Source organism: Aspergillus puulaauensis, chromosome 7, assembly GCF_016861865.1.
Source record: "Aspergillus puulaauensis MK2 DNA, chromosome 7, nearly complete sequence".
Lineage (NCBI taxonomy): Eukaryota > Fungi > Ascomycota > Eurotiomycetes > Eurotiales > Aspergillaceae > Aspergillus > Aspergillus puulaauensis.
The window spans coordinates 1,644,754-1,660,842 of record NC_054863.1 but is presented as its reverse complement, the minus strand read 5'-3'; the positions used below and the strand labels follow the sequence as shown (position 1 = coordinate 1,660,842).

Here is a 16,089-nt window from a genome sequence, read left to right as displayed (position 1 = left end):
ACTCAGGCTCCGTTCTCTGCAGGAGTTTGAGTAGAACGGTTCGAGAGTCGACGTTGGAGTGAGGTGACGGACGAAGAACCCCCAGGATCGGGTCTGCGTGGACGACAGCGCATTGGCCGGGTAGACGCGACAAATTCACCACTCGCCCAATCATTAAGGAGTGCGTCCTTTTCATCTTTAGTACGCGCTTTTGTATTATTTCTGGGTGTATGGTTTATTCAATTTTTTTTTCTGGGTTCTTTTTAATTAGGCTCTGCGAATTCTAATCGTTGTAGGAGCAACTATTGAGTCCCATCGCATAACCCGACCTCACGCGGGGGATTTATACATGAGCTGACTGAAATCAAACAAAATACAATAATATACATAAGCCATTAATATTGACTAGCTTTCCACAAGCCCGAAACTAGCTGGTGAGATCAAGCCGCTAGAGGGGCGGTCTCGCTCGCGGTTTCTTCTTCCGCGGATGCTGACGCTTGGTCGACAACCTGTGCTTCTGTCTTCGCCCATTGCTTCCAGACTTCATGTTGTTGATTCTCAAGTTGCATACCAATCTCGAGGCGGGTAGGTCCGAAAGTCGCGCCTGTAGCTTGCGCTTCTTCAGCAGCTACTCGACGCTCGATGTCCTCCTGTAGGCGGAGTCGGTAGAATTCGCGGCGCGCAATGTCGTAAGCACGACTCTTTGTCATGTTGGGAACGTTGTTCAGGAGCCATAGCTGTCGTTGCACGACACTTTGAGGAGCGTGATGTTAGTTATGGATACCGTAACGTAGCTGATAGGCTATCTTGAGGCTACCGATACATACCTCTCACCGTCTAGTTTCTTGCCCGGCTGCTGCATCCTCTTCCAGTCATGATGCTCAAAATCTTTGCCCGAAGTCTCAAGAAGGATTCTAGGCCTTGCCAGTTCCCAAGGGTGGTCCTTGAAGAACTCTTTCCGCAGCTGGTCCTCCTCATACTTGATTTCCACGGGAAGGAACATGCGGCTAGCTTTCTTCGGCTTTATACGCTTTTCTTGTACCTCAAAGACGGCCTGCGGTGTTGATTTCCCCGGATATGTTTTCATGCGTTGCCGTACAAGTTGATGCTGCTGGGGTCGATCGCGCACGAGGATTTGAGCGGGAGGAATATCGCGAACAGCGTTAACCCACGGAGGAAGGTCATTATGAGACCCTGCAGCTTTCGTTTGGATCACACTCTGGCGCACTCGGAGTGCTGTGAGGTTGTATTTCCCCATCGTGGACGGAGGGGAGTGGTGCTCCGGCGCGATGTTTTGAAGGGGGTTTTAGCGGTAGTCGTGTGGCGATTGGGATGTCAAAGCGAAATACTTCAGCAGTTTAACAGCAAAACAACCCCAGATCATTGAAAAAGTCGGAGGATCCCTTCTTGCAGGGTGTTGCGTTTGACGGGGAGCTGAGGTTGATGAGGGAGAAAAGATGGATTGGCAACGAGCGCCTCCGATTGGTCCCAGCGCAGACTCCGCTCCGTTCAGAAAAGCGTATCCTCTCAAATATTGAATCTTGACAGCGACAGAGACAGAGCAACCTCAATTCCACGCGAAAATCCGCCTTCCACTCTGTTCTCTCGCGTCAGAACTCGTTCTTCCTGCCTTTCTCTCGTCTCCACTCAATTCTAAAAGTCTCTTTAGGCTTATCCTGGTTATGCATGGCTGAATCGATACCACAATGTCTGCCATCTCATGCCTCAGTTCAATAAGTCCCAGAGCCCTCCACACCTGCGATATATTCCCTCGCAAGGGTCATTCACAGGCATATCCTTCGATCCTAGACATATGCGTACTCCGGCATTTCTCCTTCCCAATGCTCCTATCCGACGAATCGGTTCCATACGACGTGCTCGCCCAGCCGCGACGTCTATAGCGGACATCTTTGTCCGCTCTCTGGTGATGGCTGGCTACTGCCACGAGCACTCCCCTCGAAGCAGGCGCCTAAGCACAGTATCTTCAAAAGCTTCAAAAGGCATCACAAGGGATTTGGGGGACGGGGGCGTGGGGAGAAGCTCGAGGCGGCTTCCCGCCGGAAGTCCCCCAGGCTCTTTGGGTCGAATTGAGAATCTAGGAGTGTATCGGCCAAGGACTCAGCGAATGTTTAACTCCAGCGTCGCACAACCACAGGTGTTCTACGATCCTGATGACCATCGAATAAGCCAGTCATCAGCCCACCGACCTTCGCATAGGAGACACGTTGATTATATGAGATTGGATTATGCGGATTGCCTTAAAAAAGACGGACGGCCATCGCAGCGCAAACACGCACATCAAGATAGATTATTTCGCGACGCTGTCACCCACGAGGGTCGAAAACGCGTTCCGATTTGCGACGCAAAACATGAGGCGGAGTACGAGCAAGGTCCCCCTCCCATATTGGACAACGGGAACGACCACAAGAGCTCCGCGAAACGATTGTACCAGCATACATCGGAGATATATCGAGAATTATTAGGAGGGTCCTGGAAAGAAGCAGCTGATGCTGTTGCCGCGTTCGAAACCTTTCCACCACAGCTCGACAAAACAAAAAGCTCTGTTGAACTCAGTTCAGTCCGAAAGCTGGAAGAAAATATTATGGATAAGAGCAAGGCCAATCATTACATATTTACCCTTTATAGGGAACTTCCATCCCCGGGTGTGAAGCATCTTTCAAAGCGCTCCCGCGGTGCTCTTTTGCGCAGGTTCGCTAAACCCCGAGACCACCGTTGGGTTGATGCTCGACGTTATCTAGCCCTGGTGGAAGATATGTTGGCCTCAGGTCTTCCGATATCCCGGTCACTTTGGACCTCTGCTATTTACCTAGCAGGTCGATCCTCGGCAAAGGTAACTAAAGACGACCTGGTCCGGGCAATCGGTATCTGGAACCAAATGGAGCATATAGCGAAAATCTCATCAGATGATGTGGTTTTCACGGTCTTATTTGACATAGCTATTAAAGCGGGCCAATACACTATCGCCGATCGCTTGATAGAGGAGATGGATAGACGAAACATCCAATTTGGTCGCGCGGGAAAAGTCGCAAAGATATTTTATTACGGATTAGTGGGGGACGTTGATGGCATTTGGCAGGTTTTTGATGAGTTTGTGGGCAGCGGGGAAATTGTCGATACTGCGGTGATGAACTGTCTTATGGCCTCTTTTCTCAGAGCTGGTGAAGAGGAGTCTGCAGAGCAGGTCTACCAGAAAATGTTGCAGACTCGACCGAACACGCTTCTTGCGAGCCAGCATCTCACGTCAGAGCTCATTTCCTACCGCAAATCAGCTAAGAGGCTAGGCCGTGTTCTACAACTGTCATCGTCTTTGAAGGCCAGATTCCCAAACCACCATCGTGCTCTTCAAGAAGCCCTTCTAGCAGCGCCTGATACGAGAACGTTTCATATACTTCTAACGCATCACGCACACAAATCGGGGAATTTGGATGCATTCAATTCGGTTCTCAGCGATATGGAAGATGTTTATCCCGTACCTCCACGTGGGATGATCTATTTGCTGCTTTTTGATGGGTTTGCTCGTCATGGTCGACACAAAAAGGGGTGGACAGCGGAAAGGCTACGAACGGTGTGGAAAGCCTATCTTCGGGCGCTTTATGAGTCCAAGACTAGAGTCCACGATCGATCGTTTACTCTGCCCTCGTCCTTCGTTTGGGAGAGCCCACTCGAGGGTGGCCCTACGGCGCCATTGGTCTCGACAAATAGATCAAGCCCGCTATACACACCATTACCTTCTGCCGCCATAAACTTGCAAGACGATTTGCATGGACCCGAAGAACACAGCGATCATCAGCGGAGTGTAGATGAGGACATCATAGATATTGCTTACAGGGATACACCAGATCTCTATAGCGACATCGACATCCCCGAAAGCCGCCCGACGCAACCACTCCCAGTCGAAGAAGACAGCCTAGAGACGCTGGAGTATCGGCTCGAGAATGGCGTGTTCTTAGGCCGCCGGATGATCAAGATCATTCTACGCGCATTTGGCTCCTGTTGCGGACCTGACGAAGTCATGGACGTTTGGCTTCGCATGGAGAGCATCTGGCAACCCGACAAGCGCAAAGGCCTGGATGTTCTAGCTGTCAAGGAAGAGCTGGAAAGGCAGCTGAACAGAACTAATCGTCGCATTGAATTTGGAGCGAAATAGCGTTCTCTGTATATTATAAACTCATACCTAGATATATCCTCGAGTGATTTCCATACCATTGGAGTAACTCCTTGTGCATACAGGCTTATATTCCCTCCTGTATGGTCTTGTATTTTAGCGATAGTAATATATTTTAGCATTAAACATGAACCATAGTCGTCCACTCCATGCCCAATAATCAATATAACTTTCGGGCTTAGTTTCAAGAACCAGCAGTCAATCAGGCTCACGTGATATCGCGCATTTTGCGTTCCGCGACGCGTCCTCCGCAAATACATTCAGCAACTCTCGCCAGGAACCTGGGGATTACTCTTTTATAGCATTTAAAATGTGGCAGTGATGTTCAACAACGGTTTACGCCGTCGAAAGGTGGACTTGGACTTCTACCTACACCGGGTATTCCGAAAAAAGTCATTCCGGTAAGCTACATAGATTCCGAATGGGTTGATTGCCTGCGGCGAAATCTAACCAGGTAATAGTCCCCTTCAACGAGAGGTGGTCACGGCCGCCGTTGAAGGCCATGATGTCTTTGTTCAGGCGTCTACTTCATTTGGGAAGAGCCTGTGTTTTCAATTACCTGCCATGACCACCCACGGAGGTTGGTCTCCCCTGACAGAACGGCCGTTCTAATTCTCAACTAAATCCGCTTAATAGTGACCGTTGTTGTGTCTCCTCTTCTATCGTTGATGGTGAGTTCAAGCTAGAGCGGCTTCACTTATATTTAGTTCTTTGTCTTACGGTTTTGTTGTTGGAACGAGCCTGACACGCTTCCAGACCGATCAAGTAAACGCACTTCAGGGATTAGGTATCCCGGTGGCGACTATCAACTCAACGATCTCACATGTAGAAAGACGAGTAATCCTGGATGACCTGCTCTCTGGACACCCAAGGCTTCGGCTTCTCTATGTAACACCGGAACTTTGCCAGACCGACACATTCCGGCGAACCCTTCGAACCGTTCACAGGCAGCGGGAGTTGGTCCGCATCGCCATCGACGAAGCTCACTGCATAAGCGAATGGGGACATGACTTCCGTCCCGCATATAAGGACCTTGCTTGGTTCAGAAGCTCTCTAACGGACCCGTCAGTGCCTATCAGCGCTTTAACAGCAACTGCCACTCCACAGGTCCGGACGGACATTATCAACATACTCGGGCTAGATCCGACCCGACTGAAAATCTTCAGTACACCTTCGGCGCGACCCAACATCCATTACGAAATTCGGTTCATGGAAGATTTTGCACCGGATCCCACAGAGCCCGAGCTTTTCCAAGTCTACGATCTTGTCTCATGGCTTCGCTCCATCCAAGGCCGACGCGAAGCGCGATTGGGCGCTGATGCAGCGCCTAAACTACCCCCAATATCTGGCATAGTCTACGTTTCCACCCGAATGGCCGCTGAAAAGCTGGCAGAAGCACTAGGTGAATCCGATGAGCGTATCCGTGCAGTTGCATATCATGCTGGACTCGCCGCAGCCGAAAGAACCAAAGTCCAAAACGAATGGATAGCGCCTCAACAGCAACTACAACAGCAAGCAAACTCTGACCCTAATGGGCCTAAACCAAAGCCCCTAGCGTTTTACATAATCGTCGCAACCACCGCTTTCGGAATGGGCATCGACAATCCCGAAGTCCGCTTTGTCGTCCACTGGAGCCCCCCGCGAACATTTGAGAGTTTCGTCCAGGAATCCGGCCGTGCCGGGCGCGATGGCCGAGCCGCAACATCAATGGTTTATTATAACCCTCAAGAGCGAGAACGAATTCTCGAGCGTCTCCGTCGGGACATCCAGAATGTAAACAACCGCTCAGGTGGCCGGAACGCAGGCCTGAACAAGGGAAACAAACTCTCCCTTCTACGAAACTTATATGCCCGCAAACAAAGCTTCGAGAAAGTAATTAACTATTGTGAGACCACGACCCGGTGCAGGCATGAGTTGATTAGGGAATTCTTTGGGGATACAGAATTAGAGAAGATGGCTTCTCAAGTTCCAGGCAACTCTAATGATATTGCCTCTGGGGACGATGGCAATCACGCGGCTGGTGAAGAGGGTTCCACGCAGAGGCCGTTTTCAACTTGTGATTATGCTTGTGACTTCTGCAAGGAGGGCCCAAAGGGACTAGCAGAGCGCAAGGCGAAAATGGCCCCGGAGGAGGGACTGGTTGATTATTTTAGCCTTTTTGAGGGGATATTTCCGCTGGACCGGATGTTCCCCGAGCTCGTACGCAGCGCTCATTGTGATTGTGAGTAAAAGTAAAGGGTGTACACTAAAATGTTCGCTTCATGTTGTTTATTATTTGCATTGTATATGACTCCGCTAGAAGAGCTTCCCGCTCTGAGAGCGTCAGGAGAGCCCGCTAGAGCTATCGGCTTTAACTTATGGAATGAAAAACCTTATGACAATATTCTGAAGAGAGATCATCCTCACCAAAAAGGATGGGATCTGGATGTACTTATTTGAGGACAAAAAACATTTTTCAAGGCTATAGTTATCGCCAGATATAACCCCCTTCTTCTTCCATTTTTTTTCCAGGTCACAGACCAGGTAGGATATATCCGGTGGGCTCGTTAACATTATAGATACAGACTTGCAAGGTAAGACGAAGCGATAAAAAGCCCATTAAAGTGTTCAAATACGGGTAGACTTTTATCCATATCCAAGTGGGCTTTGTTGGATAACGATAATTAGAGTCCTGGTGGTGGTGGGACCTATACAGGGGTTTGTTAGCAAGTATTTGTATATTACATCAAACGAGAAATACGTACAGCGCTGTAGCTGCCACCGGGAGGGGGCGGTGGGGGAGATCCTGACCCCGGTGGCGGGGGAGGGGGGGCCTCAGATGCTGGGGGAGGTGGAGGAGCTGGGCTCTGAGACTGTTGTTGCTGCTGCTGCTGTTGTTGTGCAGCTTGCTGGTAATACTGGTAGTAGGCGACGTAGTTCTGGTAACCACCATATGCTGCGTACGGATCAGCTCCATAGTATTGAGCGTATTGCGCACTGTAGTCGACAGCATTTGTCGCTCCCGGAGTTCCTTGCGCCGATGGGCTAGCCGACGCAGGGGGCGATTGCTGGCTCTGAGCCCCGTAACCACCGCCGTAGCCACCGCCGTAATTGTTGTGGCGCTCCCCGCGCTGGCCGTAGCCGCCGTAGTTGTGCTGGGGTGGGTTCTCCTTGAACTTCTGGTACTGTTCCCGAACATTGGCCAGCAAGTCCTCGCATAGCTCCTTTGCGTTTTGGACTTCGTTCGGATCGGGGCCCCTATAACATGATCAGGGTCTTTGTTTCAACTGACAGGACAGGGTACACATACGCCACATGTAAGTACATCGGATCGTCACTTTCCCGGCCAGTGCTAGGCTCCATGAAGCCAGATCCGCGGCCTTTGATTTGAACCTTGCATCTTGTTTTCTGCTGAATGTGCTTCACGTAGGCACCACCCTGTCCAACTACTTGCGCACGAAGGTTGAACCCGGGAATTGGTTCCAGAGCAACGAGGATTTTCTCTTCCGGCCATTTACGCTATAGACGGTCAGTTACAATGATAGCCACTTGTGGTGGTGGCACGTACACGACCAAATTCATCTCGCTCAACCTGTTCCGGTTCCCGGCGGCGGAACCGTCGTTCGTCCACTAAGTTAGGTAGCTCCTTCTTCATGAGATCATCAATCAGTTCAACGGCCTTTTCAAGGCCATCTTTGGATGTGCTCGTGACATGAAGGAACAACGGAGGGTTCTATAGACAGGAAGTTGTTAGCTCGCATAGCGTTATGTAGAAATAACAAGAAACCCCATACCGCTGCAGTGGCCATGCTTTTGTCGGGATAATAGTTTCCTCGGGTGGTGACATCTTGAAAATTAATTGATAAGCTTCTTTCTTGAGTAAAAGAGTTGATAAGCATTTAACATGGAATGAACGCGTACCGGCGCCAGTTTCATCTTTAATCTAGATATCACGCAATTAAGGTCAGCAGATGCAAATGAGGGGGTAAATGCTATGCATGGACTGGGTAAGCTTCTTCACAATCACAGCAGATAGGAGGAGGGGGATAAGACACCTGGAAGATCAGTGGATGCAACAGGAGTAATTACCATCTTTTGTGTGGATCCTTTTGTCAGTGTATACCGATTTCGCAAATCATTGATCTCTATGTCCCTGATATAATCACCGTCCGCAACGTAGATCTCTGCATTCAACTTCGCATCACCGCCGGATGGGGTAGCTGGTTGGGATGGGCTGGATGTCTATGATAAAACGAGGTAAGCGTATGCGCAAATATCAAATGGCTCACAACGGGGTTAACTAACGGCGCGAATCGGAGGAACATCAACATGTTGGATTCCTTTCTTAGCTTGCAACTGGGCATTGATTTTGGCGGCGGCAGCAGCTATTTCTCGAATCAGTTGCGTGCTACTATATATTTCCCAAAGACAAAGCAAGCCCAAAACATACCGGCTGCGGCGACAGGGTCCGCTTTATTGCTTGCACCAGGACTCCGGGGTTCGCGACTGAGTGGGCTGCGGGTTCGAGTGGCTTCCGACTGTCGCGAAGAAGGGGACCGAGAACGACGGTCGAACCGCGACTGGCGCCGAGGCTCCGGAGTGGTTTGGTCGAAACGAGAACGTTTAGGACGGCGCTCTTCGTCAGTCATGGCTGCTATCTTATATTCGAGTTTTGGGGTCGAATTGAGTCGAAGGTGAGCGGGATGTCTAGACAGGTTGGAGACCAGTATTTTGCAAAGTTTAGTTTGGCGGTGGAGTCGAAGACGATCCTAGTAGGCTAGTGTAAGAGAGAGCTGGAACCGGGGTTCTTTGGGACACTGGGAGCCAATGAACCCCCGAAGACAGGGCGAACCATACCTCAACTCATGTAAAGATCAGATGTTTCTAACTGAGAGCAGACACGGACGATGCAGCAAAAGCAAGAAATGCGCAAAGAAGCTCTTGATGGCCTGGTCACATGTCTATAGAGTATGCACTAATCCCAGAAAGGCTAGCGGGAGCAGCTTTCAATTCGGCAGTCGCAGGCGGAGAGCCAGTCGTACTCCGGAGAATGAGTCAGCTCCCCGAGGTCGGACCCGTGACTGGACCCAAGATAAAATGAAATGCGAAAGCCGTCAATGACTGCAAACCCTCGCTCCAAACCGACTGCCCTGTGAATCACTTGCCTGTCTCTTCCAATCCGGGGAGATCATGGCTTTCCGGCACCCTCAGATGCTGTCAAAGACGGCATCAATGCCTTTCCTTTCAGTGGCTAGCCGCACTTCTCGACTGGCGACCTCTCTGCCCCGATCAACCTTCAGCACTTCCAGGGCCTCGTCCAGCTCAACGTCCGCATTGGCCTACAAGGCTCTGCACCGTCGTTCCCCTCTCACCCTCCCTGTAGCGGATATCTCTCCGCAATGGGACGCACCTACAGCTGTCTCGTCAATTCTCTATGAGACTCCCTCTCGACCAACCAACCCGCCCAAGCGTCATATTCTGAACTGTCTGGTACAGAACGAGCCCGGTGTGCTCTCCCGTGTCTCTGGAATTCTGGCTGCTCGTGGCTTCAACATTGACAGTCTTGTTGTCTGTAACACCGAGGTGGAGGACTTGTCTCGCATGACTATTGTGCTGCAGGGTCAGGATGGTGTTGTCGAACAGGCTCGTCGCCAGCTAGATGACCTCGTCCCCGTCTGGGCTGTCCTTGATTACACGGATTCTGCCCTCGTGCAGCGTGAACTACTCCTGGCCAAGGTCAGCGTCTTGGGTCCCGAGTTCTTCGAGGAGTTACTTCAGCATCACCGCGAAATTACCACCCCCGTCGACTCCATGGAAGGACACAAGGAGAAGAGCAACGATGGCAAGACCTCCCACGCCGAGGAATATCACCCCCGCAACCTTCCTAGCAGTCAGGCCCTCCGACACAAGCATGAGCACCTGGATGCGATTACACGATTGACTCACCAATTCGGCGGCAAGGTGTTGGATATCAGCACTAACAACTGCATTGTTGAACTGTTAGTTTTCCTGTCTCCTCTTTTCTGCATGGAAATATCCGATCCCATACTAACCGATTTGCGATAGTTCTGCTAAGCCCAACCGTATTGACTCCTTCATGAAGCTCATTTCGCCCTTCGGTATCCTCGAGTCCACTCGTACCGGTCTCATGGCTCTGCCCCGGTCTCCTCTTTTCGAGGCCAACGACGAGATGGAGAAGGATGCCGCCGACGTTGTCGACGCCAGCACTCTTCCTCCTGGTTAAGATAATGCGCTTTATTGCAATTTAAAAGCGAGGCTTGTTTCTTCTTGAAATCGATTCCTGTAATTTGGTGCATTTCCTACCTTGGCCCAATTTTGGGTCTCTCACCCGACTGTATATCTCCATCTACCTTAACATGCTAGTAATTACCTCGTTGCGAATAAGTACAACCCGTCCTTGAACCATTGACTGTGAGCATAAAAGAGTGGGTTTTGTCTTAAGCAGTCTTGTGTGCAATGCTTACTACGGTATTCACGTCGAGGGAAAACTGCTCCAAGAAATATTTAGACCCTATGTATTAGCAGTTGTTACCAAATTAACCCCTTCAATTGAATGTTCTCTAACGCCCCTCTTTGAAATAATTAAATCACAGCGTCACTTTCGCCTTAATACCCTTACCACGATAATGTATAGTCTCGTTATAATTCCCAATCCGAACGCCAACCTTTGCTATAGTATCTAGGTCAAGTGAGCCACCAACAGCTCTCTTGACAGCATCGTAGCCGATACCTTCCATATTCAATTCAACCGGTAGTCGTGGTGAATGGGACAGACCCGGCGGTATTGAAAAAGGTTGATAGTAGTTAATTTTTCCGACCTCCTTGTCGTGCTCGTAGAAGGCTTGTGCTTCTATCGATGTGACTTGCAGCGTTGTATGGTTTAAAGGTGAGTACAAGGCGAATTCGGCAGTTGAAGACCAGAGGTGCAGCTAAGAGCACTCGGAAGTTAGTTCTTTTTTTTTTTTTTTTACCAAGAGGATGAGTCTCGAACGGAAAACTGAGATATATACTGCAGGCACACGACGGTGCTCAATATATGTATATGTATATATGTGATATCAAATGATAGGTTCAGGTTTGAGAGACAGTATCTAAAAAGGTGGATAATACCGTAGCATCTTGTATGAAGCCCTGATGGCCATCATTGTGGCCGGGTGCCAATTTAGGGACCTGCACTTCAAGCCCTAGCCTAGCTAGGGCTTTTCCAAGTTTAGGCAATGCTGGGATAGTTCCTTTGTGCGTTGTCATCATCACCGAGGTATTGGAGCCTAGAGCATGACTCAATTAAACGGTGTCTAAAAGTTATTCCAAGCCAATGTAACTTACCTGAAACAAAGCGTGAAAGTAAATCTTGACCAGCAAGTACAGCTGAAGGTCCGCCCAGATCAAGTGGACTCCATTGGAGATCCACATTCACGCCGGTATTTGTACCCGGTACAATTGTGACGTCTCGCGCCGTTAGATGAGCAACTTTGCTGGAGTTATACACGAGGACTAAGTCGACGAAAGGCACCGATGCTGAGTACTGAGTAGGATTCGTAAAGTTGACCATTGTGTTCACAAGTAGTGATGACTCTGTTGTAGCCCCCAGCTCGAGGTTTTCTACTTGTGGTCTCCAATCGCCTGGAAGCAACCCTCCATATAGTGCTAAACGAGAATAAGTAAACGGCTATGTAAGATGTGATGGGACTTACGCTTAACAGCGAATTCGCCGTCTGCCGGGATCCCACGAACGGCAACCTGTCCAAGAACTGTCGCTATCTCCGCATCGACACTTGCAGAAACCGCAAGTTTAACCGGCTTTCCTTCAAATATCAGGCTCGAGAGCACGTCCGCCAGTACATCGTCGTCGGTAACCTCGAGAGGGGCGTTATCCATGGCAAATCTCACTTGCAAAACGGTGGAATTATCGGCATCTGAGATTAGAGTCGAATTGGCGGGCTGCCACTCTTTCAGGTTGAGAACGCCTAGTTTATTTTCGTGATAGTAGACGTCGGCCTTAGCTCGTACTCGAGGAACATCGAAATCAAAGTTCAGTTGCTCTGGTACGGCTATCAGTACCTTTACCAAAGCGGATACTGTAGGGAGAGACTCGGGAGTATCCGGTTCTGCCATGGGGTTCGGCAGTGAGAAGTGAACATTAGACATGGTAAAGTTCTTCACAAGGTTATCCAAATTGTGACCCGTAAAGGGTAGCGGCACGGTCACCGTCTTGAGGATATCGGTCATCCATTTGGGGGTGCCCAAGGATGGCACATCTGCGCCGCGGACATAAATGATGGTTTGAGAACCATGGATATAACTTGTGAGAAAAGAATCGAGAGGGGACCTCTTTTCACCGGGACAGCTCGTCGTTAGTTCATCAGAAAGTCCCCTAATGATACCAGAAACGTCAATCACAGTATTGTGGCCCGGAGTAGCTACAATTTCCTTAGTTACGACGTCCGCGGTCGGAATATAAGGATCGCGGGGCGAGCAGTTGGCAACGAGGACTTTGAAACCAAGAGGTGGAATGCGCAGAGAAAACGGGGAATCGGTCAGAGCTAAAGCAGAAGCATTGACTGCCATTGCTCCTTCGTCATCAGGTGAATCCACGTCGTGTACGTTGAACTCGGTGATGTCAATTTCTGGTACAGACGGAAAGTCATCACCTAGATACGGGGTTAAATGCGAGAGAAATCTAAACCAGGTAAGAAGCATACCTTCAAATATGATAGAATCAGCTAAGGTCTGCTCTCCCAGGCTCAGCAAACCTGACTTGAGGTGTAGCCTTGCACTTCCATGTAATAATAGGCGTTCTAGCTTTCCGTCTAGCCAGTCAACAGCGATGGAGCGTAAGCCCTCGACGTTGCCAGCAACGAGGTCGGCTTCGAAATCGAGGTGGTTCACGTGGCCATTTCGGATATTAAGTTTTATGGGGGGTACAGATACAGTCCCAACCAGAGTATTTCCGTATTCCGGCAGGTAGACATTGACCTTGGACTGACTGGTTTCGACCTCTCTCCCAATCCAGGTGACAAATCGCCCAACATTTCTTACCGATCCACTTTCTATGCGGTTGGCATCAAGAAGGACATCCCCTTGTACCCTAGCTCTCACTCCATCATTTGTCGCGGACTCGATCGATAGATTTGTCGGTTTAAATACGGCGGCTGTCTTCGTGTACTGCTTAACCGCTTCTGGAACGATGAAAGCCAGCACAAGGATGACGATAATAGCACCGATAGCAAGTAGGCCGCAAAAGACTGTCCATCCAAATTTCCGCCGTAACTTTTTCGGACTGTCATCTGGGGAGAGAGTTTCGGAGGCTGGAGATAAAGCTCGCGGTAGCTCTGTACCACCGTACGTAGATAGATTGGTTTCATCGCGACGGTGAAGTAGCGGTGTCGATTCAGAGGATATCTCAAAGGACTGATGTTGTTGCCCTATGGAGGAGGTCTGATGATGCGATTCCTCGTGGAGAGGTGTCGATTCAGAGGATATCTCAAATGACTGATGTTGCTGCCCTATGGAGGATGTCTGATGATGCGATTCCTCGTGGAGAGGTGTCGATTCAGAGGATATCTCAAATGACTGATGTTGTTGCCCTATGGAGGATGTCTGATGATGCGATTCCTCGTGGAGAGGTGTCGATTCAGAGGATATCTCAAATGACTGATGTTGTTGCCCTATGGAGGATGTCTGATGATGCGATTCCTCGTGGAGAGGTGTCGATTCAGAGGATATCTCAAATGACTGACGATGATGTGATTCCTCGTGGAGAGGTGTCGATTCAGAGATTCCAAATGACTGACGTTGTTGCCCTATGGATGATGTCTGATGATGCGATTCCCCGTGGAGCGGTGTTGATTCAGAGGAGATTCCAAATGGATTATGTTGTTGTATTCTGAATGACGTTTGACGGTGAGATTCCTCGTGGAGCGGTGTTGATTCAGAGGATATTTCAAATGAATGATGTTGCTGTATTGTGGACGATGTCTGATGGTGAGATTCCTCATGGACCTCGCTCAGCAGAGGCCTACTTGCCTCGTCCGCCATGGTGAGTGCTAGCTAGGGAATGGAGTGGGGGATAATGTGGAGAGTAAACGCGAAGGCTGATCAGATGGCGAGCAGGGCCGGAAACGATCAAGCTGGAAGCCTCATTTAAAGGAAAGACACATGAAGTATTGAAGACGATATCATACGCAATCAAAAATGATGGAAGACAGATGTTAACACGATGGCGAAGAGCGTAGGTAGCTCAATGCGAGGTATCAATGATACCTCAGCTCAGCCCGACCAAGCCACCGACCCAGTTGCGGTGATCGGCGGGCGGAACTGAGGTCACGCTAACCTTGTTCAATCTCACCAATCTGGAGGGCGGAATTTGAGTCATTCCCCCATCAATTGTTTTATTCTCTCTGGGGGTTTGCAGGTGCGACACTGCTTCTCGTCCTTTTCTCTTCCTAATTCCTACGCTTCCACCATGCCTCATGCCTTACCAATGGCCTCGCTCCGGTCCGCATTGAAGAACCAGAGCTTGCGACAGGCCATACGACAATACTCATCGCAAACAACTCCTCCGACTTCCCCGTTCGCTCCCCGCCATTTTCTCTCCATTGCCGACCTCTCTCCAACTGAGTTCACAGCCCTCGTTCGCAATGCCTCTTCACACAAACGATCCATCAAATCTGGGTCAATTCCCCAGAATTTGCTCGGCTCCTTGACAGGAAAGACGGTGGCTATGATCTTCAGCAAGCGAAGCACCCGGACTAGGGTATCAACAGAAGGTGCTGTTGTGCAGATGGGAGGCCATCCAATGTTTTTGGGCAAGGATGATATCCAATTGGGAGTCAACGAGTCTCTGTACGATACTTCCGTCGTTATCTCGTCCATGGTGTCTGGCATTGTCGCCCGTGTTGGTCAGCATGCAGAGGTTGCGGATCTAGCAAAGCATTCATCCGTGCCAATCATTAATGCGTTGTGTGACTCTTTCCACCCTCTCCAGGCCGTTGCCGACTTCCAGACCATCTACGAAAATTTTACTCCTAAAGCACATCACCTTTCAAGCCTAGGACTAGAAGGTCTGAAAATCGCCTGGGTGGGCGACGCCAACAACGTCTTGTTCGATATGGCCATTGCTGCTACTAAAATGGGGGTTGACATTGCCGTTGCGACCCCTAAGGGCTACGAAATTCCTTCAGATATGCTGGAACTCATCACGGAGGCTGGAGAGGGCGTTTCAAACCCAGGCAAGCTTCTGCAGACTAATATTCCCGAAGAGGCGGTCAAGAATGCGAATATTCTCGTAACAGACACCTGGGTTTCGATGGGTCAAGAAGAGGAGAAAATTAAGCGTTTGAGAGAATTTGCCGGTTTCCAGATCACGGCTGATCTTGCCAAGCGAGGAGGTGCAAAGGAGGGTTGGAAGTTTATGCACTGTCTTCCACGACACCCAGAAGAGGTTAGTGACGAAGTCTTCTACAGCCACCGATCGCTCGTCTTCCCGGAAGCTGAGAACCGGCTGTGGGCTGCGATTTCTGCTTTGGAAGGGTTTATTGTCAATAAGGGAAAGATTGCGTGAGTGAGACGGATGATTTCCAAGGCGTTTACTTGGCATGAAAATCGTATTATAAGGTCTAGCGTTATCAGTCGATGAGTCTAAGCGATGAGATCATACCACTTTGAAGCTATATTATATATACCTACATCCAGTAATCCCTGATTAGGGTGAATACACTCCCATAATCATCTTTGCCAATAATTACCTTTCCTTGCTAAATTAGATAATTAGCTGAGTTATTTTATTTAGTTCCACCTAGCAATACGATCTAAGTACTGGGGAAGATCTTGGAGAAAGTTAACTTTCACATGTCAACTACAAATGCGGAGTCGAACATTTGCCGGATGATCCAGACCCTGGCGGCCTGGCCTTGCTTAACCTT

General features: G+C 49.6%; 7 protein-coding genes across 7 annotated transcripts; 4 read left to right on the top strand and 3 right to left on the bottom strand.

Annotated features, from left to right (window-relative positions):
* Positions 1-419: 419 nt before the first annotated feature.
* Positions 420-1,237, bottom strand: rsm25 (mitochondrial 37S ribosomal protein mS23; the record flags this gene model as incomplete). The annotated part of the gene is made up of 2 exons (XM_041695514.1): positions 420-732; positions 807-1,237. The coding sequence occupies 2 exons, from the start codon at positions 1,235-1,237 to the stop codon at positions 420-422; spliced, it is 744 nt and encodes a 247-aa protein (XP_041561237.1).
* Positions 1,238-1,699: 462 nt separating this feature from the next.
* Positions 1,700-4,147, top strand: APUU_70620A (pentatricopeptide repeat protein; the record flags this gene model as incomplete). The annotated part of the gene is made up of 1 exon (XM_041695513.1): positions 1,700-4,147. The coding sequence occupies one exon, from the start codon at positions 1,700-1,702 to the stop codon at positions 4,145-4,147; it is 2,448 nt and encodes an 815-aa protein (XP_041561236.1).
* A 339-nt stretch (positions 4,148-4,486) lies between these two features.
* Positions 4,487-6,394, top strand: APUU_70619A (putative RecQ family helicase RecQ; the record flags this gene model as incomplete). Its single annotated transcript, XM_041695511.1, has 4 exons — positions 4,487-4,566; positions 4,627-4,745; positions 4,802-4,836; positions 4,922-6,394. 4 exons carry the CDS (start codon positions 4,487-4,489, stop codon positions 6,392-6,394), a joined length of 1,707 nt encoding a protein of 568 aa, XP_041561235.1.
* Positions 6,395-6,828: 434 nt separating this feature from the next.
* APUU_70618S (KH domain-containing protein) lies at positions 6,829-8,793 on the bottom strand (the record flags this gene model as incomplete). The annotated part of the gene is made up of 9 exons (XM_041695510.1): positions 6,829-6,852; positions 6,910-7,402; positions 7,455-7,663; positions 7,713-7,877; positions 7,939-7,991; positions 8,066-8,087; positions 8,234-8,386; positions 8,450-8,529; positions 8,595-8,793. 9 exons carry the CDS (start codon positions 8,791-8,793, stop codon positions 6,829-6,831), a joined length of 1,398 nt encoding a protein of 465 aa, XP_041561234.1.
* A 541-nt stretch (positions 8,794-9,334) lies between these two features.
* ILV6 (acetolactate synthase regulatory subunit) lies at positions 9,335-10,388 on the top strand (the record flags this gene model as incomplete). Its single annotated transcript, XM_041695509.1, has 2 exons — positions 9,335-10,143; positions 10,211-10,388. The coding sequence occupies 2 exons, from the start codon at positions 9,335-9,337 to the stop codon at positions 10,386-10,388; spliced, it is 987 nt and encodes a 328-aa protein (XP_041561233.1).
* A 364-nt stretch (positions 10,389-10,752) lies between these two features.
* On the bottom strand, positions 10,753-14,203 carry APUU_70616S (uncharacterized protein; the record flags this gene model as incomplete). The annotated part of the gene is made up of 5 exons (XM_041695508.1): positions 10,753-11,094; positions 11,276-11,433; positions 11,492-11,812; positions 11,860-12,816; positions 12,868-14,203. The coding sequence occupies 5 exons, from the start codon at positions 14,201-14,203 to the stop codon at positions 10,753-10,755; spliced, it is 3,114 nt and encodes a 1,037-aa protein (XP_041561232.1).
* A 427-nt stretch (positions 14,204-14,630) lies between these two features.
* argB (ornithine carbamoyltransferase) lies at positions 14,631-15,728 on the top strand (the record flags this gene model as incomplete). Its single annotated transcript, XM_041695507.1, has 1 exon — positions 14,631-15,728. One exon carries the CDS (start codon positions 14,631-14,633, stop codon positions 15,726-15,728), a length of 1,098 nt encoding a protein of 365 aa, XP_041561231.1.
* Between the last annotated feature and the right edge of the window lie 361 nt (positions 15,729-16,089).